Source organism: Planococcus citri, chromosome 2 (genome assembly GCF_950023065.1).
Source record: "Planococcus citri chromosome 2, ihPlaCitr1.1, whole genome shotgun sequence".
In the NCBI taxonomy this organism is placed as follows: domain Eukaryota; kingdom Metazoa; phylum Arthropoda; class Insecta; order Hemiptera; family Pseudococcidae; genus Planococcus; species Planococcus citri.
This window is the reverse complement of record NC_088678.1, coordinates 64,549,063-64,573,813: the sequence shown is the minus strand read 5'-3', so window position 1 is coordinate 64,573,813 and position 24,751 is coordinate 64,549,063. Positions and strand designations below refer to the sequence as shown.

General features: G+C 33.9%; 1 protein-coding gene across 2 annotated transcripts; it reads right to left on the bottom strand.

Moving 5' to 3' along the window:
- Positions 1-267: 267 nt before the first annotated feature.
- On the bottom strand, positions 268-21,792 carry LOC135837031 (eukaryotic translation initiation factor 5-like). 2 transcript variants are annotated; one of them, XM_065352162.1, is made up of 10 exons: positions 21,634-21,792; positions 21,414-21,543; positions 9,442-9,556; positions 4,893-5,219; positions 4,499-4,783; positions 4,249-4,415; positions 3,887-4,159; positions 1,195-1,332; positions 896-1,081; positions 268-821 (listed from the first exon to the last, which is right to left on the bottom strand). In XM_065352162.1, exons 4-10 carry the CDS (start codon positions 5,047-5,049, stop codon positions 696-698), a joined length of 1,332 nt encoding a protein of 443 aa, XP_065208234.1. In that variant the 5' UTR covers positions 5,050-5,219; positions 9,442-9,556; positions 21,414-21,543; positions 21,634-21,792; the 3' UTR covers positions 268-695. The 2 variants fall into 2 exon arrangements, with proteins under 2 accessions (XP_065208234.1, XP_065208235.1); XM_065352163.1 differs by lacking the exons at positions 21,414-21,543; positions 21,634-21,792 and adding an exon at positions 15,611-16,074.
- Between the last annotated feature and the right edge of the window lie 2,959 nt (positions 21,793-24,751).

Sequence of the window (24,751 nt, the reverse complement as noted above, 5' to 3'; positions counted from 1 at the left end):
AGATTCCATACGAGGAGCATTGCAACTTATGAAAATACCAGCTGATGAAACCACCCAAGAAGCTCTCAGGATATTAATTACACCCTTTGAATTTGGAGATCTTATTTCTACTAAAGATGAATGATCACTGGTATAATTTTATCTAAACTTTTTTACTTGGTATGTTGTAATTACCTATAGTTATGAATTATATGATCATAAATTAAAAGAATCAGGACAAAATAATTCCATAAAAACTACACCTTCCATTGTAAAAAAAACATCATATTAATTTGAAAGCAATTTATTTAAAGATGACAAACCCCATTAAACATCAGAGATACGCTTAATATTACGTCTAAAAAAAGAGAGAAAAAAATTACAGACAGAATTGAAAAAAAAAGGAAATATAGAAAGGAAAGGAGGACTACAATAAATTGAATAATTTTCGTGTTGTCATTTCCCATGTAAAACCTGCGAAAAAATAAAAATAATAAACACACTATTTAAAGTGGATACACGGAAATCTATAAATACGCGAGTTAATCTTAATTTTACACTGAAAAAAAAACAATTCCAACGGAAAATTAAAGGTATGTAAAAAAAATAGGACCTAATTTTGTGTGGATTGCTAAGAGAGAAAAAAAATGTAGATAGAGGGAGAAAGGACCTGCTTAAGGAAAAGAAAAATAATGGAAACGTAAAGGTATTGTATCTTAAATAGCATCTATATCGACATCATCTTCGCTATCATCTTGGACGTCAGCTTTGCTCGCGTTGTTTTTCGATATTGCCGGTTGTGCTTTCAAAGTAGTAGCATTCGGTCTGTCGTTATACTCAATCTGGGCAATCAAATCAACGTGAATTAGATCACTTCGAATTTAGATATAAAATAAAAATAGAAAAAAATACTCACTTCTACATCATCTTCGCTATCTTCGTCCGACTCTTCTTCCTCTTCGGCTTCTTTAAGCCATTTAATAAACGGTTCGGCGGCTTTGTGAATCTCCTGGCCAACTTCGGCGGACACATACTTCTTTCTGACCTTACTAGCCCAATCCAGCAGCACTTTCTCTTCCAAGATATCAGCGTCGTAGAATAGCTGGGGGAAAAAATTACGAAGTCCGATTTTTACCAGTTTTTATGGGTTCTTTTTTGAAATTGTAAGTAGTTGAGTAAAATACACTGTGAAAACTGAATCTATATCGTAAGTACCTTCAAGATGGGAGAAGTCTTTGGTAACAGCGTTTCTTTGTGCAGATTAATAACTTGCTCGATACCTCCCAATAAATACTTCTGAGCTTTTTCATCATCGTGGGTGAAATACAGCAACAAGTTACGATGTTTCTTAATCTAAAAAATAAATAACGTACATTGTAAATTAATTTTAAAAATTCAAATTTTCCCTGAAACATAAGCACTGATCAACCGGGGGGGGGGGGGATGACACTTTACAAGACGTTTGTGAGGTTTTCAAGGGTAAAAAAATTCGAATTTCTACATATTTTTGGAATACGACCACTTAGTACCCCTCCAGCCACCCCAATTTCAAAATAAAATTGTATAAAGAATGAAAATATGCTATGCCATTTCGATTATCATTAATTCGATTATGCTGAGTTCGAATACATATTTATTTTTCGAATTTAATCTCTCAGTCACTCGTTTTAATTCAAAATTTGGCGGTTGGAGGGGCACGGAGGGGTCGTATTCGAGAAATTAGTGAATTTTCAACGAACTCAGCCTCCTCAAAAATTCAACAACGAAACACCTAATGCCATTTTAAATTCCGTTGCAATATTTTGACCATCAGAAAAACAAGTTGATATTCGAATTCAGCCAGATAAAATTAATATCAATTGATGTGCCACCTTAATATCTTCAATTTTTTCAAAATTGGTTGGATGAAGGAAGACACCGAGTACTCAAGTCTAAAATCCATGAAAAAAATTGCAAATTCTCAAAAAAAAGTAATAAAAGTACATATTGAAATAATTATAGATTTTCAAGAGCTTTGAATTTGATTCTGAAACCCATCTGACCCCAGAACCAAAACTGAACTGATTTGAGGCCTAAAATTTCAAAAAATCCAAAATAGTTATCGAAATGCAAACGTTTTTTTAGAAGCACTGATTCAGATTCAGAAATTCGTTTGAACCTTCCCCCTCCCCTCCCAATCGTCTCAAGATCAAAATTGATTATAATTTTCAAAATTTTGGACTTCAAGGTGTCTAACAAAATCTGAAAATTAAAAAGAAGGACCTTGAAAGGAGCTTTTCTAAGGTCATTTTTAAAATTGAAAATGTACTGATACTCCTCCCCCCCTCCATTTTGGCAAAATTGCCAAAAAAAAACTTCAAAAATTTTAAATTCTGAAAAAAATAATAAAATAATCAAGAAAATACATCAAACAATGGAAATGATCAATTGATTTTCATATTGACAAAATATTTCATTTTTTGCTATATACTTATACTTAATTATTTTGATGTTGAAAAAATGAGAGGTTCTGAAAAATAGAGTTTTCATTTTTCACTTTGATTGTGATTAAATGACAGAATTATTTGAAAATTTGGAAAAAAAAGCAAGACTTTTCCTGACTTTTTTGAACAGAAAGGCATATAGGCAAAAAAACAAACTTTTCCTAACCTTCTGGATCGGAAGGACTGTTGGAAACCCTAGGACTCTGCCCCCTCTCAAATTCATACTTTTGATTTTGAGATAAAACAAATTTCGGGATTGGAATCAGCGTCTTCAAAAACTCATAACTTGACACCCATTTTTAAATTTTCAAAATTTTGAATGCTCAGAACCCCTCCCCTTCCCCCTTACAAAGAGAATTATTTCTGATTCGAGAGGTGAATGAATTTTAAAATAAGAATCAGAGCCTTAGAAACCTGTAACTCAACAGTCAACATTCACATTGAATTTTCCAAAATTTTGATTTCGAGTCCCCTACTTCCCGGTTCTAGTAACTCAACTATGATGTTGGGCAGTTGGGCTCAGGTTTCAGAATCGTAATCTCCGCATTTGAAAATCAAAAATTCGATATATTGCATTTTTCAAAATTTGGGTCTCAAGTTTCCTTCCAGTGGGTTCAATTCTAGTTAAATCGAAATCTGCGCCATTAAAATCCCTCATTTCGAAACCCACAATACTTTTTTCGACTGTTTGAAATTTCATTAAATTTCCTCAGTCCCTCTTCGTCAATATTTCAAAAATTATCAAAAAAAAAAATGCCAAAATGCATCAAATGAGAGGGCAGGTATAATTCCACGACGAATCCATTTCTTTCTGCCGCTGAAGTTTCCAGTAATGAGGTCATTTTTTTCTCAAATTTCAATCTGGCACAATGTACAATCTGGAGTTGGCCAGAATCGACATTTTGTTCAAAATGAGCGGGTTGGAGGAGCACTGAAGGGGTATTTTTCAATAAATGAAAGTATATTCTACGGCAGCACTCACAATAATCCAAAAACGACAAGCCTCATCCTGACATTTTCAATTGTTTCGTACTTTGTTACATTAAAATTGATTTTTTTTTTAAAAATCAAGATCATAATCAGGTACTCTTCATTACTCTAGGGAGGTAAAATTCTAATTTTTATGTAAATTTGCTAGTTGAAAAAAAAAAGGGTAAACTGGATCTTTTCAGCCAATTTTTTTCAAACTTTCAAATAGCATCTTTAAACAATAGAAAAGTTGGACCTTCATTCAAAAAGTTCAATTTTGAGGTTTTCAAATTTTCCTCGCTGATTTTGGGAGTTCCCATTTTTCCTCTTTTGAAACCTTTACGTTTCATCCAAATTTTCAAATACCGCCCCCCCCCCCACTCACTCACAAAGGTGACCTTCACAAGGCGAAATTAGAGGACTCGGAATTCCACTAATCGTACACTGGAGCTCACCTGAACATGGATCTTTTCGTCGAACAACAATTCGGCCAAAATGAGCGGAGCTTTTTGCTTGATTTCCAAACGATCGGCTTCGGCGACGGTTTCCTTCGCGTTTAACGTTCCAGCATCCCGATCAGCCTTGACCTTGGCGTAAAAGATATCAACCCTTTCCTTTTCAGATTTCTCCAAATCTTCAGTGATGGTCAATCCTTTGACGCCGTCGGTGAGTCCTTGACGTCTAGTCTTGACCGCTTCTTCGGATACATCCAAAGCCCAATCGTCGTCCTTCGAAAATCACGAAGAAGAATTTGCGTTAAATCGAGAGAACTAAACGTGTAAAAATAAGGAAATCTTGTTCGATGTTTTAAAAATACCTCGTTATGGTCAGGTTTTTTCTCAGGAGCTTGTACAATGAGATCACCTTCCTCATCGCCGTTTGGAGAATTCGAGCGGTCTCCGTTCACCGAGTCGTTTTGCTTTTTCGAACGCTTGGCGCGTTTACCTTCCGTCAATGAAGATCCTTGAGCTGCCGGATTTAAGTCTACGTACGAAAGAAAAAAAAACAACGTTGAATTAGCTCGAGTCGTCATCTAAAGGTGCCGGAAAATTGTCGTGTAGACTTACTTGGAGGATTTTTCAAAATAAACGTGTTCAATTTATGGTTATATTCCAAAAGGCCGTGATGTCCGCAAGCCTTGCATCCGACGTTGATGGTTTGCTTTTTAGCGCTGACAATAAGATCCGTTTCGGGATTATCGCAATCCGGGCATAGTACAAATTTGCGAATGAATCCGTCCAGCAGATCTTGCAATTTACTCGCCTCGTGCGAACCGTTTACTATAAAACGATCGTGCTTGAAATCGAATTGCGTTTGAGCTCCGAGTTCGCAGCCGAAGTATTTCGTGGGATCTGCAAAACGAGAATGAAAATTACATATCAAAATAATCCTCAGAATCCTTCGTCTCCATGATAACGAAGGTATCCGAAATCTCTCTCTCTCGAGAGTAAATTTACTTACACGTTGGCGGACGTCCGATAGCTTTGGCAACCTCGATCATATTAACGATGACGGTTTTAATGCCGTTCCCTTTTCCTTCGACTTTTGCAATAAGCCTTGGCATCTTGTAGCGGTAGAAAGCATCGCTGACATGTCGGTTCACGTTTAGACTTCCCATGATTGTTGCCTATCTTGAAAAATTCCAAGCGCCGCGAGAAAGAACGATAGTCGAAGATTGTTTTTCCTTATTTAACTCATAAAAATTGGTGAAATTAAACTGCTCTACTTCTTCACGTTTCCCTAAACGGCTGAGATTTTCTATGTCGGGTACTGGAAAATTTTGAAGTCCTGAGGGCACGAAAAAAAATTTTTTAAATTAAAAATATCGAGTCATCGAGCAAATCGCAGACAATAACGAAGTACTATACATATTCAAATAAACACACACCGTCTTCTTTTTTCTTATCAAAGTAATTAAGTCAAGTTGGCGTCGTCGTATCGCCATTAAATTAAAATTGTCGAGGAGTACGAGTATTTTTGAAAAAACCCGTGCAAAGTTTTCCGTCATTGTCTAACTCGAGACAAAACAATGTTACAATTTCTGCGCTTCTATAATCAAGTCGTTGGTGTAGTTGTCTCTTTCGCTCTCTCGCTCTTCTCTCACTCTGGCCAAAATTACATCCTTTATATGTACATAATATCGCGTTCATATACAGTAATCGTGCTCTGATCGTCGATGACGACCGTAAATTTATACTCCACACATAACGAGACGAGCGGCGTTAATTTCATGTTTCCTCTTCCATTTCGTACTATTATAACCAAACACATACTACATTATAATAATATTCCGTTTTAATGTGCCGTACACACGCGAAATGGGTCAATGTTGAAGATTAATCCGATCGTTCGGACGTTAATTACTCGTAATGAGATATAAATACGCCGAAAACTGGGGATTATTAATCGCGAATAATACCTACATACGAACGAAAATAACTTACACGTTAAAATAAACCGCAAAAACGAGGAATTTACAAAATTACCAAGAATTTTGCGGTAATTTACCGTAATTACGCGGTCATTATGGTAATGGATGAGTGATTTATAAAAAGAATTTATCACTTATCAATTTTCATACCATTTAAAACAGAAAAAAAAATTCAATACGTTAATTTTTTTGTAAGATTAGGTAAATTACCATCAATTTTACCACTACTTTACCGTAATTTCCTAATTTACACGGTCATTACGGTAATTGAGGAGTTATTTACAAAAATCATCCATATTTTTGCACACTTAATTTTTCAAAAAAAAATGTATGCCCCCTCCCCCTTCCCCCCCCCCCCAGAATCAACATAATCGTATTTTCTTGGAAATTTTTTGTAGAAAAATGGTCAACGAAGACATTTGTACAATGTTTTTGGCTAAAATTGTCAAAAAGTTTTTATTCATACCTAATCACCTACAAGTCAAAAGTTCCATTTCCGTCAACATCGTGAAAAAAGTCCTGCTTTGAGCCAAAATTTTCAAGAAGTCCTGCTTTCAGGTCAAAAGAGTCATGTTTTTTTTTTGCCAAAATAATCAATCATATTTTAGTTGAAAAGCTAAATTAATTTAAAAAGACAAAAAGACCCTAAAAATTTTATACAAATAATTATTATTTATTTGAGGTAAACTTAATAGATAAATTTATTAAAATTTATGCTTTTGATATCCTATTTTTGACCAAATTTATCAAAAAGTACTGGTTTTGCTTAAAATGACAAGATAGTCCTGTGAAAAAAAGTCCGGTTTCATGTCAAAATTCTGAAAAATTTATTGCATTTTTGAAAAATTGGTCAAAAAAGTTGTTTTCTTTGCCAAAGTTGTCAAGAAAGGTCGGTTTAGTGTGAAGACTGAAACTCATCAATGAAGGCCTGCTTTTGCAGATATTCTCAGAGAAGTCTTGTTTCTGCCAAAATTGTCAAAAAATCTTATTTTTTGTCATATCTACATAGGTAGTTGAAAACCTTTTTTTTTTTTTTACAAAATTTGGAATAAATTCCTGCTTTTGCAAAATTTTTTTTAAAAATTATGTTTTTTGCAAAAATGTTTCAAATTTTGTTTTTTTGTCAAAACTGTGGAATAAAGTCCTGCTTTTGCAAAAATTTTCAAAAAAAATTTTGTTTTTTGCTATAGTTGTTTGAAAAGTTTATTTTTTTGTTAAAATTTGGAATAAGTCCTGCTTTTGCAAAAATTTTCAAAAAAAATCTCCTTTTTTTTTGCCATAGTTGTTGAAAAAAAGGTTTGTTTTTTCTGTCAAAACTGTGAAATAAAGTCCTGCTTTTGCCAAAATTGTCAAAAAATCTTGTTTTTTGCCATATTAGTAGTTGATTTTTTTTTGTCAAAATTTGGAATAAAGTCCTGCTTTTGCAAATTTTTTTTTTAATTTTGTTTTTTGCCAAAGTTGTTTTAATTTTTGTTTTTTTGTCAAAACTGTAAAATAAAGTCCTGCTTTTGCCAAAATTGTCAAAAAATCTTGTTTTTTGCCATAGTAGGTAATTGATTTTTTTTTGTCAACATTTGGAATAAAGTCCTGCTTTTGCAAATTTTTTTTTAAATTTTGTTTTTTGCCAAAATTGTCAAAAAAATTTTGTTTTTTGACATTAGATGTTGAAAAAAGCTTTGTTTTTTTTTTTTGGTCAAAATTGTGGAATAAAGTCTGCTTTTGCCAAGAGTTTCAAAAAAATCTTGCTTTTTTCCCATTGTTATTTTAAAAAATTCTTTTTCGGCAAAAATTGGGATAAGGCCTATTTTATTCCAAAATTATCCAAAAAAAAATCCGGAGTTTTTGTAAAAATTGTCAAAGTTTTGTTCATGGCAAAAAATTGTCAGAAAAAGTCCGGATTTTGCCAAAATTCACAAGATGGTTCTGTTCGAAAAAAATCCTGCTTTGTGCCAAAAATTGTTCAAGAAAGTCACGTGTTCTCCAAACCAAAATTCTCAAAAACACACCAACAGCTGTTTTGCCAAAATTGTCAAAAACTTTAAAATTGATGAGAAATTTCCTTTTTTTTTTAGTAACAATTGTCAAAAAAACGCTTCTGCTTTTAACAAATTTCTCAAGAGTGTTCGTTTTCGTCAAAATAACTGTCAAGAAGGTCTGTTTTTGCTAAAACTGTTCAAGAAATCCTGCTTTCTTGTGCCTAATTCCCAAAAAAATAGGTCCTATTACATGTTGAAATTGTGATTAAACGTCTTGTTTTTCTGCCAAAAACGTCAAAAAGAACAGCGTTTCAAAGTTATTAAAAAAGTCTTCATTTTTCTAAAATTGTCAAAAAATCTTGTTTCAGCCACGCCAAAATGATAAGTTTTTTTTTTAGTCAAAATTGTAAAAAAAAAGTCCTGAGTTTTGCAGAATTTGTCAAGAAAGCCTTGTTTTTTGCTTCCTGCCAAAACTTTCAAGAGTCTTGTTTTTGGCCAAAAAAGTCCAGTTTTCTTGCCAAAATTGTTAAAAAATCATGTTTTTGCAAAATTGACGAGACAGGTCTATAAAAGTTGGTCAAAATTGCTCGAAAAGTACTGTTTTGTTTTTTTTTTAAATGTCAAAATCAAAATTATCAGTAAAAATCCCGAACTTTCCAAAATTGTCAAGACAGTCTTGTTTTGGGTAAACCGTCAAAAATTCTTGGTTTTTACCAGAATTTTCAAGAGTCTCGTTTTTTTTAACGAAAAGTCCTGTTTTTGCCAAAATTCTCAAAAAAGAAGTCCTGCTTTTGCCAAATTTTTCAAGAGTCGTTTTTCACCAAAATCGTTACGAGAGTCTTGATTTTTCATCAAACTTGTCAAAACAGGTAACTTTTTTTCGAAACTAACAAGATAGTCCTAATAGTGTTGATCAAAACAGTAAAAAATGTCCAGTTTTTAGTTTTGACCAAAATTGTCAAGAAAATCTTGTTTTGGCCAAAATTGTGGAAAAGTCCTGTTTTTTGTCAAAATTCTCAAAGACTTACTTTATTGGCAAATTGATTTTCAAAAAGTTTTGTCAGAATTGTCAATAAGAAGTTATATATCTGCTAAAATTATACCTAATTAGGTAGGTATATTATTTTAAAATGTTTATTCTGGTCTAAATTGCCTAAAATTCCAGTTTCCAAAAATTCTTACCTTTTTGCTGGAATTGCAAATTGAAACAGGGTTTTCTTTTTTTTTTTTAAATTATGCTCTGCATGGTAATTTATAATTTTTTTGAAAATTGTGCGGTAATTAAAGCAGTTTACTTGAAATTACGCGGTAATTACGGTAATTTTTCAAAATTACGCGGTAATTATGGTAATTTTACCAAGTTTTGTGATCATTACGGTAATTTACCATTTTTACGAGGTAATTGTGGTAATAGTCGCCGAATTAACCATATTTCGTGAAAAAATCTCATTTTTTTTAAGCTTGGCGCACAATCAACTCCAAAAAGACCCGTATATATTTTCCAAACATCAATTTTCAATCAATACCATCAATTTCTGACTCAATTCCTCTGTTTTACACGCACTAATATTTAGTAAATAATCCAAAATACACCAATACTAACCTATAAACAACAGGAAAATGATACCCAAAGGAAGTCATACACCTTGCGGCTTGTAAACTAAATGATATCGCACTCTCGTGCAAACTCCAATTTTTTCTGGACAGTAATAGTGGTTCTGTAACAAAAAAAACACGAATTTACTTTTCAAAAATTCCAAACCATACGATTAAAAAAATTATAAGTATGTAACATAAGCTGCATAAGTTTAAGTAGGTAGTACGTATATTGTATCAAATGGAGTTAAACGATTACAGTATAGGACAAGGAATATTAATTCGTTCTCAGATCGTAGAAGAGTACCTAAGTAGTATCAATCGAATTCCTACAACGAGCAAACGTGATAATAATCGTTATAAGTGTACATAGTTTCGGCTTATTCGCATTCAGCATCGTGTACGAGAGATACTTATAACTACAAAATGAGCCAAACAGAGACGGAGATACTACAAAAGCAGCACAGTTCGTCGACTCGTCGCTTGCTTTACCAATTTCTCAACTCTTAAGCGTTATTCGTTTTTTTTTTTCTCTCTTTTTCATTTTACAAAACGTGTAACGTACGACACGATTGTTTGAAATTATCGAGTTTATAAACAACATAACGCAATATTCAAACCAACACGAAGTGAGAATTTCCCGCATGGTATTGAAAAAAATATCATGGTGGTAGCTCCGAGAGGAGGATGGTATGGTACATATAAATTTAGCGAAAGTTTACACAATCGACGTGGGTACAAGTTGTACTGTTGTATATTGATGATGATGAGGAAAATTATCATCGCTTATCTCATTTCACTTTTCGTTTCAAAGTATGTACTATAAAATGACCTAAAGAAATTATCGTTTTTATCAGTTTACTTTTTTTTTCAGTTGCATGAATCGAATTCCTTTAGCGAGGTCGTTATAAAATTTCATTCATACGAGTTGGCAAATTTCGTACAGTACAATTTCGTTTACCATTTCCAGAAAAATTTCAACCAAAATTGTCCATTTATTCAAATCACCACAAAAAATACAACAGAGGAATGCCCACTGATGAGAAAACCCATCCCAGCACTGAGCACTATCAAAATCTAGAAAAAAAAAATGAAATGAAAAAGGAAGGAAAAGAACCAACAACCAAGATATTTCAGGAAACAGCACTTTACTATCATAAGCTTCCATAACACAGAATCCTTTCTCGAGCAGCCTACACTAAAGAGCTTCGAATAAATTTCGAAACAGACACCCTGACGTCATTTCGAAGCAGTAGAAACACTTTTCGATTTTATTATCTTTTTTCCTTCGCCTTCTGGCTCCTTTACACATTTCATATATTTATATTACGAAGCTGCGTCGAGTGTATTAACCCCGGGAGCATTTTACTGACCTGGAAATTATCTATCCTTTTTTTTCTTCGGGTATATTTTTCTTTCTTTCCTTCCTTTATTCAAATTCTTTTCCCGAAGAAAAGAACTACTGGCAGTATCATTTGTATAAATTTCGGAATGGAAAAGGTCTCTATAACCGAGCCAATCATTGCGGTCAACTTTCCAACAACGTTGCAAACACTATGAAAGAGTCGAAGGCGAGAGAGAGAAAAATCAATACGGATGCCTTCTATAGCTTTGCATTTATTTTTAGATAAACAGGATGAATATCGAGACCTTTATTAGCGACGTAGGTAATGCGAGAATCTACATACCAATATATATACGAATCTCTACGTAATGGCAAATGCCATTATTGAAAATCGAATCCCATTTTGAAACATTCGATTTCAAATCCAATGTCAGAGTTCAAAATTACTGGTCCACCGTTCAATTTTCAGAATATCATTCAGTTCAAAAAATTGATCAACTTTACGATTTTTTGCATGTCTCGATTGGTCTTTTGAAAAATTCAAAGACATGAAAAATATGCTGAAATGGTACCATAAACCCCCAAAAATTATCACAACAGCGAGATAAAAATTCATCCCCCTCCCCTCATCTCCTCTTCTGCTCCGAACAAAATTCGTTTTGTAATTTGCACTTACGCAAACATTACTTTGAAAAATGAATGAAAACTTTCAACGCTATTGTAGATGAAGATATTAAATGTAGATAGTCCTGGCTATAATTATATGTACGGTGTACCTAATATGTATTGTATGTACCTAACTACCTATACCAGGTACATTTTTAACGAAACTACTATTTTTAGCAAGCGTATCCCTAATCATTTCCGTGCCAATGAAAATGTCATTTTCACACAAAATCCATCGAATTGGTGACCTACATGTCATTGAAAAATATCAACTATTATATCCTGGAACAATAAAATCGAAATTTTTCATGTACATAGCCTACATCGAACTTTCATTTCTGAATCATTTTCCTAAATGAAGAATGAAAGGGCTATTTTCAACTTCAAAATAACCACAGACGACCATTATTTTCAGAATTTTTACAATTTCAAAATTTTGGAATGAAAATTTCTCGAAATATGATACATTTTTTGAACCTCCTCCCCCCCCCCCCTCAAAACGAACAGTAAGAATTTAAATACTATGCTCATTCAGCGACCAAATTTACTAAAAATTCACAACTTTGAAGTAACTTTTTTCTCCCAGACAAGAACATATTTTCAGAAGAATGATTCAGGGCCTTAATTATAGTTTTGAATAATTTCTCCTCTTTTTGGAGGCTGGTTTTACTAAAAAAAAAAAAAAAAGCGACCATAAACTTGAACGTGGAGATATTCAGAAGAGGTCTTCGAACATTTACTTTCTTACAACAGGGTGTTCAATATTTCAGAGAAATTCTCACTGGCCTGGTCTTCTTGAGATCTTGACCAGTTTGTCTAATAATGATCCAAATCCTTTAGATATCAATTACACACAAAATAACGAAGAAAGAGGGGACACATTTTTTTAAACGCTTACAGTAGAGAAATTCGTCAATTAATCCACAAACTTATGCAGGCTTCTCATAAAGCTAGGGTAAAAGAAGAAGGGAGGCGGTTTGGGCCTGAGGTTTCTCTCATTCTGAAATTTGGAATTTTACTTCGCAAATCACAATCAGTTGAACCGTTTTATTTCACAAAATTATTTAGACTAAAAAATCGAAGTGCTCCAATCAAGTATATTTGGTGTATCAGGATCTTAAGACAGTTTGAAGGGGAAGGGGGGGGGTCTTTAAAATGTTGAAAATTGATATCTCAGTAAACAATTATTTATTTTGGATATTTTGGCATCGCACCGACTTTTTCTACCGAAAAACCACAAAACCACAAAATACATGAAAAACAAACAACAGAGAATGATTGTGAACTGCAGAGGGGGCTCATTGGAGGGGGTTTCCAAAAGGGAGGAGTGTTAAAATGCCCTAAAAATTTTGAAAATTGATATTTCAGCCAATTTTTGGACATTTCAGCGTCGCACTGGCTTCTTCAACTGAGAAACCCAAAAACAAAACAAAAAAACTAGAAAAAGAACCTCAGAAAAAAATGAACAAATATTTTTAAAATGACGAAAATTTGTCAGATCTGTCAAGTTTCTGGCTAAAAAATTTACGAGCGGGAGGGATTGGAAATGACTTAAAATTTGAGTTCCATTTCAAACACTTTGTTACCATTTTGATTTTTTTAGCTTTGAAAAGATTAATGTGGCATCCAAAAATTCAATTTGCCCTTTTCTCAGCCCTTTTCAAGACTCTCGAGCCCTGCAAATAATTCACGATTCCAATTTATGCATCCCGATGAATTCCAAAGTGCATTAACAGTATTCTCATTAGTCGTAGATGAACGAGAATATGATACATTTTCTGAAGATATGTCTCACACTCATTATACAATCACTGAACAAGAAATTTATGAAGAGCGAAGATTGGCTCAATGTACCTTCAAAGAAAATTTACGAGCTGATCTAAACATGGCAGTTGAAAATGGATCGATTACAATACAACACGTGATCCAAGGATTCGACAGACTACAGCATTTTGCCGACATTTCTGACCTTAATCCTGGTAAATATACTGGCAAACAGGTTAAGTTTACTTTTCAAGAAGGAAATGAACACCTGAAGCCTTGGATAGGAGAAAAATTTCGACCTAGCAAGAAAATTATTGCCTGTTTTACGCAAAGCAATAACTAAAATGCTCGCTCTTGGCATAATTAGATACTCACACTCATGCCCTAAATGATAGTATTTTATATCAATTAATTTAAAGCACACACAACCACCCTCTTATCTAGTCTTACAATTAGAGCTAAAAAAAAGTCAATGCCATAACAAAGAACTCAAAAATGGAAGAAACATTCATATTCAAAATTTTGAAGCATTCAACTCCTACCTATCTCTCGTTTAATTCAGAGACTCGCCCAAAAAATACATGAAATGGAAACAACCTCAGAGAATAAATTTGACCACATCGAGGGCCAAATTCCTGAAAATGGTGAAAATTCCCCTGATTCGACAATTTTTTTAGTTAAAAATTCAACATGGATGTAATTTGAAAGCAGTAGGGAGATACCTACAAGGCTCCCGAAATTAATTGTGTGGAGTGGAGAGAGAAGGGGGAGGCTGAAGTGTTCAAAAATTTGAAAAATCGACGCTTTGTTCATTCTCAAACATTTTATTGCCAAGTTGACTTCTCTAAAAAAAAAAAATTGGGAGCGTTTAAACCCACTTCGTCAGCCCATTTCAAATTCCTCATGGGTCAAAATTGAAGGATTCTTCTAAAAACAGTATAATCTGACAGAATCATCAATGATGTATTAAATTCCCTGATTTCAGGGTTGCACAATTTATTTCAGAGAGTTTGGAGTTGGACAACTCTTTTCAACTCAGATCATTCTTTTTTGTAAGAAAGTTCAAAAAAAGTTCATTTGCAAAAACAGTTCGCCCAATCCTGCCTGATTTTGGAATGAAAAATTGCCAAATTTCCTGACATTTCTAGGGGATGGGGGTGGAGGGTGACTTTTCTCGATTTACTCGAGACTGTATATCAAGGCAAAATCCTATTCTGACCTCGTGATAATTAAATAAAATTGCTTCATCATGGAATCAGCTTTCTCATGAAACTGAGAGAGAATCGTCCAATATGGTTGAGTTTTTCAAATTTCACACAAAATGAGCCTTTTATAGAAAAAATGATCATTAATCATCTTTCATGAATGAAAAGAAAACCCTTCCCATCTGGACGGTTCAATTGATTTTTTCAGAGGATATTTTGACTTTTCTCACTCGCCATTCAAATGGGGGGGGGGGGTGGTTGGTCGCCTTAGCTCACACATGAAATGAATATGTGCGTCTTTACCAACATGATTTTCAAAATTCTGACTTCAGAGCCCCAGTTCGAACCTATTCAATTTTCATTTTCAATCACCTACTTCTAATGATAAAACAGGCTCCAAGGGAGATTGAAGGTAAACATTCCGACATATTGAGAATTGACCATCAGATTTTGAGTACTATAGACTTTAGCTTTTGAAACTTGAAACATATTCTATCGTTTTAGTTAGTTTATTCACCATATTGAGAGGGTCACTAATGAAATACACCTAAGTACATATGTTTTCCAATATTCAACGATTATATAAACGTAGGCCTAATAGGTATTCTCAGAGCAGCCGGACAGCTGAAGAAAAAAACCAATTGAAACATCAAGGGAAAAATTACGAATATCATTCTCATACACTTCGATAGAATGATTTTAGAAGCCAAATACCAGTCAAATTCCTTCACAATCAAAGTAATCGAAGAAAAAATCCTCTTCGGAGCTAAATAGTATCAACGAAACTCGCTCAATACACAGGTTTTCAAGTTGTGTATTCGAGCTAACGTAAATACAAGCGTAAGTACTCGTAAGTTCGATTGGTGAAATACGACTTGGATCAATGAAGCTTTGCTTTTTCTGTCACAGTAACCTCGACAAAGTAGGTAAGGTATTTCAAATGGTGATAGTGAAACAGACAAGAGAAACGGTTAAAAAAACATTAATAAATCAATAACCGGAGCGCCCTTGACTACACCGAAAAAACATTTGATACGGTTCACCTATACCTATATAGTGGCATTTACCAATCACATCCCTCTGACACGTCTTGGAATAGGTCCCCGAAAATGCACAATTCTACAGACCTTATTGTGCCAAAAAAAAAGAGCTCACTCGTACGATACGTCTGGAGGAGGAATATTACGTGTACTTACGTATTTCACGTAGCACCATATGTTTTCTACGACGGCTTTTAAAACCGCGCCTACGAGCTTTTCGTTCGGCTTCAATAATGGCTGCTTCAATTTACCAAACGGATCGAAAATCAAAATACCGCAACAAGGTTGTTTAAAAATTACCAACAATCGTACGGGCACCTTAGCCACTTTTGTCGCGATTTTATTGTCGATGCAACGACGACGCGAACCGCGATACCAAAAAGACAGACGACGACGAGCGCACAGCACACCGAACACAGCGGAGAAAAATCTTTCTCTTTTCTTTTTTCACTCTGCGACCTCCTCCGGTGGTGGTGTTTTTTTTTCCAAAAGCACACTAGAACGCGGATGGATACCACAGCATAGAGTATCGGCTCAATAGTACACCGCCACACCGCCAGACAAGGATACCACTATGGGAACGAGTTGAAGAACGAGAGAGATGGACGACCCTATAATTCGGTGCTTTACGCAGGGCTGAAAAGCCTGACCCGGAAAGTTACGGATTTTCAATTTCACCCGACGCCCTACCCCTGACCCCACCTCGCTTTTACACTCCTGGCAACCGCCGACGACGACGTCGTCGTCTGCGCGCCTTCGCGCCTTCGCGTACTACACGTGCCAGTGTTGCCATGCGAAAGCTCGCGCAAAAAATGCTACAGAATGCAGACAACCCTGCAGCAGAATGAAAGTACATTGTACTTATGTACATAAACTGTACTGTAGGGAGAAAGTTCTATGGCTAAAAAGGTGCGAGGGCGAAGAAGGAAGACGTTCGCCGGATCAAATAGTTCTCATATAAAGTTCATCGAATCGAAATGTGATCAGCATTGACCACATTACAGGCTAGATAAGATGCAACATTGAAAAAAAAATTACCACTTCCTATCATCCTGTATCTTGTGTTCGTGATCGATCGATCGTTCTTAATCGATACGAAATACGATATACTCTGATTACATTGTGGTATTTTATTTCTCTCTCTCTCTTTCTATGTACTAATATTTCGACTCCGACGATCTAGTTGTAGGATAAGATGCGAAACCTCGTTCGAGTCGAACAGGTACGCAACTTACCAACCATGAGAACAAGAGAGAAAATAGCAATATCTCTTTCACTCTTTTTTTTCAACTCATACATTACTAAAAGTATACAGTGTACAAGAGACAAGAATGTGCGCTTATGGAGGATTTGCACACCATAAGTAGAAACTTTGTGGAATATTAGAATAAATATAATGTACCCATAATGTACCTATAGTCCTCTCCCTTGTAGCTCAAGTTTCATGAAAATAGTTCAAATTTTATTGTATAAGTAAGTTGGAGAATGTAACTACTAACTAGGTTAGAGGAGGGGGAAATACAGAGATAAGGTCGAGGGAGTGATGTCACATGATTCGTTGTTTTCATGATATTTCACTTTACTAGTTGGAAGAGCTGGTTAGGAGACTCAAACAAAGTTGAAGTCCGTAGTCAGTCTGGAAAAAAATCTAACATGGTAGCAGAGCGTGGTTTTTGTTTTTTCACATGAAAAATCAGCTAATCATACGTCACTGCCTCAGGAGTCATAAGACTGAGTCATTCTGAGATTTGGTTTAGGAATACATTATAAAAAGCTTTTTTTGATCAATATTGTTAAAAGTCTGCAGCTAAAGATTAAAACCAACTCAATTCATATAAGTAGAAAAATTAGAATTAGAATCAATAAACAGATGAAAAATAATAACAAAAAAAAAAAAAAAGTAAAAGCTGACATGGTAGCAGAGCGTGGCTTTTCTTTTTCTAATGAAAAAATTGATTTCATCATCAACTGGAGAAAAGATCTAAAGAAAAATTGAATCTTGGTAATTGGTAGCAAAGCATGTATTTTTTAAAATGAGAAATCTGAATGAAGGTAGCAGATAGGAGCAAGGAGGACTAGCAAACAGAATTAAAGAAGACTCAGTTCTCAATTATTTGTTCATGATATATGGCAGGGGTGGAAGGGTGGAGAAGCGAAGGGAAGAAAATTTACCATGGTAGCAGAGCTTGGTTTCTTCAAATGAAACAATGCATTTCAGACATTGGGCGGAGGAAAGCAAAATTTTATTAATTTCAATAAACTGGTATCAAAGCATGGATTTTTTCAATGAAAAAAAAATATATATAATCACTGACTGGAGGGAGAAAAAATTCACCCTGGTAGCAGAGCGTTTTTTTTTTCCAAATGAAAAATTTAGGAAATCAAAAAGTAGCATTCTCACGCACCAATTAGCAAATTGAACTGGTCAAAAGAATTGAAATAGGCTCAGGTGTGAAGGAAAACCAAATTCACTGGGGTAGCAGACGCAGAGTAAGGTTTTTTCAACTGAAAAATTCAACTATTATATTGACGTTCAAGAATACAAGATTCAGGTTTGACTTCGATTTGGTGCTGGTTTCAGGTCAAGCTAATTTTTTTCCAAAACTAAATCCATTCGTAAAGGGGAAAAAAATGAAAAAATTGAAAAGAACAAGAAAACAACTTTCAACTGCAAGTTCAAGACAACATATTCGAACACATTAACAGAATCTTGAGAGCTTTAAAGCCGCAGCGAACAGTGAGGTCATAGCGTTATTTTTTTTCGTTACGTTATATCGTTTCGTTTCAGATTTGATGGAATTTTTCGTTACGTTATTTTTCCGTTATTTTGTTACACAGATAATTTCGTTACGTTATATTTTCCATTTATCGTTATTTTACCATTTCATTTTTCCGTTATTTCGTTATTTCGTTTCGTTTTTCGTTATAGTACCTTGGTTGCCCAAATTGGTGTCTAACCCACTTGAAAAAAGTTGAAATACGCAAAAAAACGAAGCCATCTGGGGAGGAGGGGGTTACTTTTACCAATTTCAGCATTTTCAGCATAATTTTCATTTCAAATTTGCTCTTTCAGTCTTTTCTTGTACATTTTTGTCATTTTGTGAGCAAGTTTTTAACAAATTTCAATCATTTTTTAAAATCAATTTTTTGGTAATTTGAGAGGTTTCAGCAACACCACTTTTTTCAATTTTGAGCAATTTAATTGATATTATAAATATTTTTTTTACCTATTTTAAAAAACTGGTATATTTTACATTTTACAGATTTTCGATTATTGAAGCAGCCATTTTGTCAATCAAGTTGATTTTATTGAATTTTCAACAGTTTTTTTCTACTTGAAAAAAGCGAAAAAAAAATAAACTAACGGAATTTTTTCATTTATCGTTTCGTATTGGCATGAAGATTTTTTCATAACGTTATAATTTCGTTAACGTTTGTTCCGCAGAAAATTTCGTTTTCGATCGTTTCGTTATTATAACGGAAAAAATTCCGGTTTTTTCGTTTTTCGTTACGTTATGAATAACGTTATGACAACACTGGTTCTTTCTCATTTTTTAGTTTTGCTATTTTTCAAAACTCGAAATTTGAGTGCACAACTTTGGAGCGATACTTAGTATCAAAAGCTCTGGCTCTTTCATAACACTCGAAATTTCAAATTGCTTCACTCAAATGAGTTCAGATTTTAGAAGCATGCTCAAGACAGCTGAACTGCCAGAGGAGACCAAAATTCCACTAAAAAAAGGTTTTGCTATCGTTCCTTCAAAATAAAAGTTTTTAGTGCCGTTAGCATTGAAAAATTATCCAAAGTGATGATGCTGGAAGCTGAAAATTGCATCAATATTGCCACTATGAGCCAATAACCCAAAAGTTTCTGCTTCACTCTCACAAACAGAACTTTTTGCAGACTATTTTTTCAAATGCCTCAATTTTTGGGAGGGAGGGGGTGGCGGGAGTGTGTGTGACATGTTGGATCAAAATTCATTCAAGACAAACATCTTTCAGGGTACAATCTTTCTTTTTTAAAAAAACTGAAAAAATAGATACAAAATTCTGAAAAAAAAATGGGAAGAGTAAAGGGAAAATCTTAAAAGTTTGATTGAAAAATGGGAGGGGGCAAAGTTTTCTTCAGAAATCTTAGCAAAACAGCAACATTTTTGTAAGACAATTCTAATTTGTAGCAAAGGTCAACATTTTTCAATTTTCAAAGAAGACTTGAAAAATGAAAAAAAGGAGAAAATTTCGAAACACGCTGTCTAACAATTTTCAAAACCAAAATGCACGACTTTGCATGATCTTTTCTTCTGGGACACCCCCCTCCCATAAAAATAAATTAACAAAAAAATTACTCAATAATAAATTCCTAAAAAAAAAATTAAAAAAAAATTCAATTAAAAAGATCTATGTTTGATGAAAAAAATAACCATTATTGTCTAGTGAGGAAGTAACAATTTCAGGTTAACAAAATGTGACCATTTTTAGTAGACAAAAATGCAGAACTGGTTCGTTAAGATCTTGTTTCATAATTTTTCTGAAGTTTTTTTTAAAAAATTTTCTTCTAAATTTTTTGGAAAATTCATGACTAGACTGGCAGAATTGAAGAGAAGAAATCTTTTCATTTTTTTTCCTCCAAGGAAACTTTTAAAAAAAGTTTTTTAACAGTTTCCTTCAAGGAAACTTTTAAAAAAAAGTTTCTCAACACATAAGTAAATTCATTAATCGAACACTTCGATAGAAGAAGAAATCGACTGAACACATTAAAATTTTCAAATTTAACGATAATGAAATTTTCAAAATCAATTTTTTAAGATAAAAAAATTAATTACGGTTGAAAAATTTAATCCACTTTATCAAGGATCATTTCTGAAAATTTAATTGATTCGAATAAGTTCCGAATTGAAATGAAAAAGGCAAATACACGAACGCTGAACAGAAAACTAATCAAGAACATACTGCATCTAATACCACTTTCCATTACTATACGTATTTCGCCAGTATATCAATTTCACGTTGAACTCTATTATCAGATACGAATCTACAATTCTACAATAAATAAAAGCTTATCAGCGGCGATAAAATCGTACTATTTCACCTATTTCACCCATTAATGAATTTCTTATCGAACGGAAAGCGAAATACCGCATCATTCATCGAATGAATAATTACAATAGTATGTATGTACGTATTTTCGCATGAGAAAATCCTTGCCAATGAATCCTTCTCAACAGGAGTAAGTGGAAGTGCCAGGTACCACTCGACTCGAAGATAAGACGAGAGAATTAACATCGTAGATTATTTCTCATCACGTATTCACTTGAATGACACGTGATTGAGGTATCTAAAATACATTGGTATCGATTCGATGACCGAATTATTGCTACAGTTAAGGAAGTTGGTTCTTTTTGCTGGGTACAACTATGGTAAAAAATTAAAGTAGAATTGTTCGAGTTGCTTTTGAAAAGCGAAACGAGAAAACAAGTAGACTCATTACGTCAATTGTACGCGAAAAAACGTAATCAGTCAAGTTGAATATTTTCAAAGAGAACATTCAACTACGTAGACGATCATGCTAAGGAATACATTAAGGTGAAAATTTCATTTTTTTAGTGAAATCATGTCGAGTATTACGACACGAGCGAGTCCGGTATCGGGAAAAAGGACGTTTTCATGGTAGAATAATTGTCACTTAGACAAGGTTTCTTATCAGTGTACGTACAGGTAAATAAGGCCATTTAGTGCGAGTTTATTCACCCTTTTAATCCTGCTGGTTTGCTTCAAGTACGAAAACGATTGACTGGAATGAATATATGTAGATTAAGAAGACTGCTATTGGAGAGTTTGAGCCTTTGAGGAAAGATTATGTGGAGATAAAGTCGATATCGATGGAAAAGTATACTACTAGTTGAAGACAGGAGTGATTATACAATTAGTAGATGTGATATATGATGCAATATCGACTTACCAATTAAAGTAGGACTCGTCATATAAACGGCAACGCCTTTCCAGTTATGTGTACAACTTGCGAGACAATACCCTAGGAATGATACAAGAAATCCAAATGTTATGGTAATGCCTTCGAGACACTGCCAAACCTGCAACGTAAACCATTTATGGCTAATTAATATACGAGATTTTAACCGCAAATTATGTACCGAAGAAAGCTCGTCAGCGATGCAGCTTACCTTTAATTTATGTTGAATATTTCTCAAAAGGAGGATAACTTCGAAGACGTACATGCAATCCAAATAATTCGAATTCGATGGCTAGAACTAAAAATAAATCGGCCAAATCACCTTCCAGTAATGGTACGAAGGAACTTCTGTTTCATTCAGCGATTGCATTAAAAATGAATGAAAATTTCACAGACGAAATCTTACAGATTGATAACTTTTTGGCTTTGCAATTACGTAAGTTTTGATGACGAAGATCGATGGTAATTTACGGTATTTATCGTGTAAATAATATCGAAGATGGTGTTTTAAATTTTTATTTTAAAATTTCTATTTCGCATTTTCGCGTTTTCGCCAATTAGTACTAGGCCATGGCCCATGGCGGCCATGGCCAATTAGGGTTCCCCCATGGTTACCCCACCAGGGAACCCCTATTAAAATCGCTAATCGCTCAGGAATTAGGATCCTGTGATGGAAAAAGATCCCCTCTTTGTCGAGGTTCAAAGACGTTTTATCAACTTCTTTAAAATTCGACGAAGAGAGGATATTTTTCTATTACAGGGTTTAACAGTGTTTAAAATTGAAGAAAAAACTAAATAAAAGCTATACATTTCAAAAACACCATGTGAAAATTGCTCAAAATATGAAATTTTGATACTCACTGATAAGAATGCCCACCAAACCGATAAAGTTCAGGCAAACCTATGCAACCCGCAATACGTCAAAAGCCTTATTCGTCATAAATCATAATCATCATTAGATTAGGGATTTAGGGCAGGGCTAATGGCTAAGATTTTTAATTTTTTAAATGTAAAATGTAATGTAATTGTAAAATCAGTAAAATGTAAATTTGTAAATGCATATTTTTGATATTTTATTTTTCTCGCTATACCAATCATGATTCATGTTTGCAAATTTGGATTTGGATTTGCGATTCATGAAAATGAAATTTGAAATTCTGATCTGAGCCCATCACCCATCACCAATTCATCTAGTCTACATTTCTACAATCCAAAGTGTTACCCTAACCCTACTAAAATTTTTTGTTAACCGAAAAAAATGAAAAATCATCCGGCAAAATGTAGAAGGGACCCCCGAAAACCCGAAACACATGATTTTAATATTATTTTTCAACTTGCACAGTTGCACAATAAGGGGCTAGAGCCTCAAATGGGTGTATTTCTCAACTTGGTCGGTACCAAAAAAAATGAAACGTGGTCCAGAAAGGTACATACTACCACCAGATACCAAATAAGTATATGTTTTTTTCTGTTGGGCATTAGCACAAACGGATTTTATTTTATTGCACTTTGAATGCAGTTTTTATGCATTTTTGATTTTTGACATTTTGACCGAATTTGACAGTTAAACGAAACCGTTCTATATCTGCAATTGTAAGTATGAGCGCGTACCGAAAGATTTTTGTGAAATTAGTTCGACAACATTATTTCCAACCGAACTGAAAAAAAAACGGCTGAAAAATACCTGCACAATGACGAATGATGGCGCTGAGAACTGAGAAGTCGTTGGGGGTTACCCCCACTCCAAAATTTAGTTTGACATTATTTCCCTCAAAGTACCCGTGCGACCTACCAAAATGTATTAAAATTTCGCGTAGAATCCGAATATACCATCAATTTTGAATTCCAACATTTCCAACCCTTCTGTGCCCCCTTCCCTCCACCCTGAAGTGTAGTTCTACAACTTTTTTATGAATATTTCCGTGTGACCAATCAAAATGCACTAAAATTTTGCGTAGAATCCCAATATCCCAATAATTTTGAATTTCGACCACTCTGTGCCCCCGCCTCCACCTTAAAGTGTAATTCAACATCATTTATTTATGCAAAACTGGAACTGCAAAAGTTTATAGCGCATATTTATTTTTTTTTGCATATTTCGATTTTCGACCAAAAAATAAAAATGCATAATTTTACCAAAAAAAAAGAAAAAATAGCTGAAAACTGTCAACTGCGCCATATTTGCTGCATATTTGAGGTCATTCGCTGATTAGCGCATATTTTTTCACTAGATGACCAGAGCTGGTGATTGGTCAAACACTCAAAAATTACTTCCATCAACAAATTTTTGCTAAATCTCTGTAATTTTGCTACTATTTGAAAAAAAAAAAGTTGGCGTTTTCAATTTCAAGATTCAAAAATACAAACTATCCTGAAGATCATGATCGTGGTAGATAGGTAGGTATTAGGTAATATGTACACAAATGAAAAAACACATATTTTGAACAGTGATTTATGCACATAAATAAGTTTAACAATAGGTATGAGAGTAACATTAGGAGTATATCTACATGGAAATATTTCTGTGTGAAAGAATCCCTAAATAAACATACCTATACCTATAGTAACTCAGGTAACAGCATACCGCCGCACACGTAAGATGTCCAAAATGACATCAACTTTACTCCCACTGATCCCACTTCCTTTCCTCGGTTAGAGCTTAAAGTTTTGTAGTAAGTCATTGGGAAAATACCTACATCAGAAAATACTTTTCAATTTTACTCTTCAATTAGCAATTAAATGAAAAAGTATTTTCCGATGTTTTTTCTCAATAAGTTGAAAGTTTGAAATTTTTTATTTAGGTTTTTAATTAATTTATTAATTTATTAATTTATTTATTTATTTACTTGGAATTATACTCATTGTGAAGTTTTCATGGTGTAGATGATCTTTTGATATTCACTGTATCGTGAAAAAAAAACGAAAATTGGGCATTCGATCATCATAAGGAAAATATAATATTCTCAAAATTATCATTTTGAAAAGAAGTATTACATATAAGAAGTCCTAAACTTGACAAAAGTACCTTTAAATTTTTCTTCAAGTAGGCCTACTGAACTTGAAACATCAAAAAATTACCCACACCCAAAAAATTGATTAAAAAGTGTTATGATTTTGGTTAATATTATTTCGTTAATTTGTTTTCAAAAAGTTGTTGTGGCACTGCATCCGATGTGCATCCGCCACCGTTATGTTTTTCCATTTATATTCGGCTGTCCTGTGTCTCAAAATTTATATTTTTTTGGTTAGAATAATATTTACGAGAAAGGTCATTCGTGTATTGACTATGATTCGATAAATATGTCGCGATTTACGATGTAAATAATTTG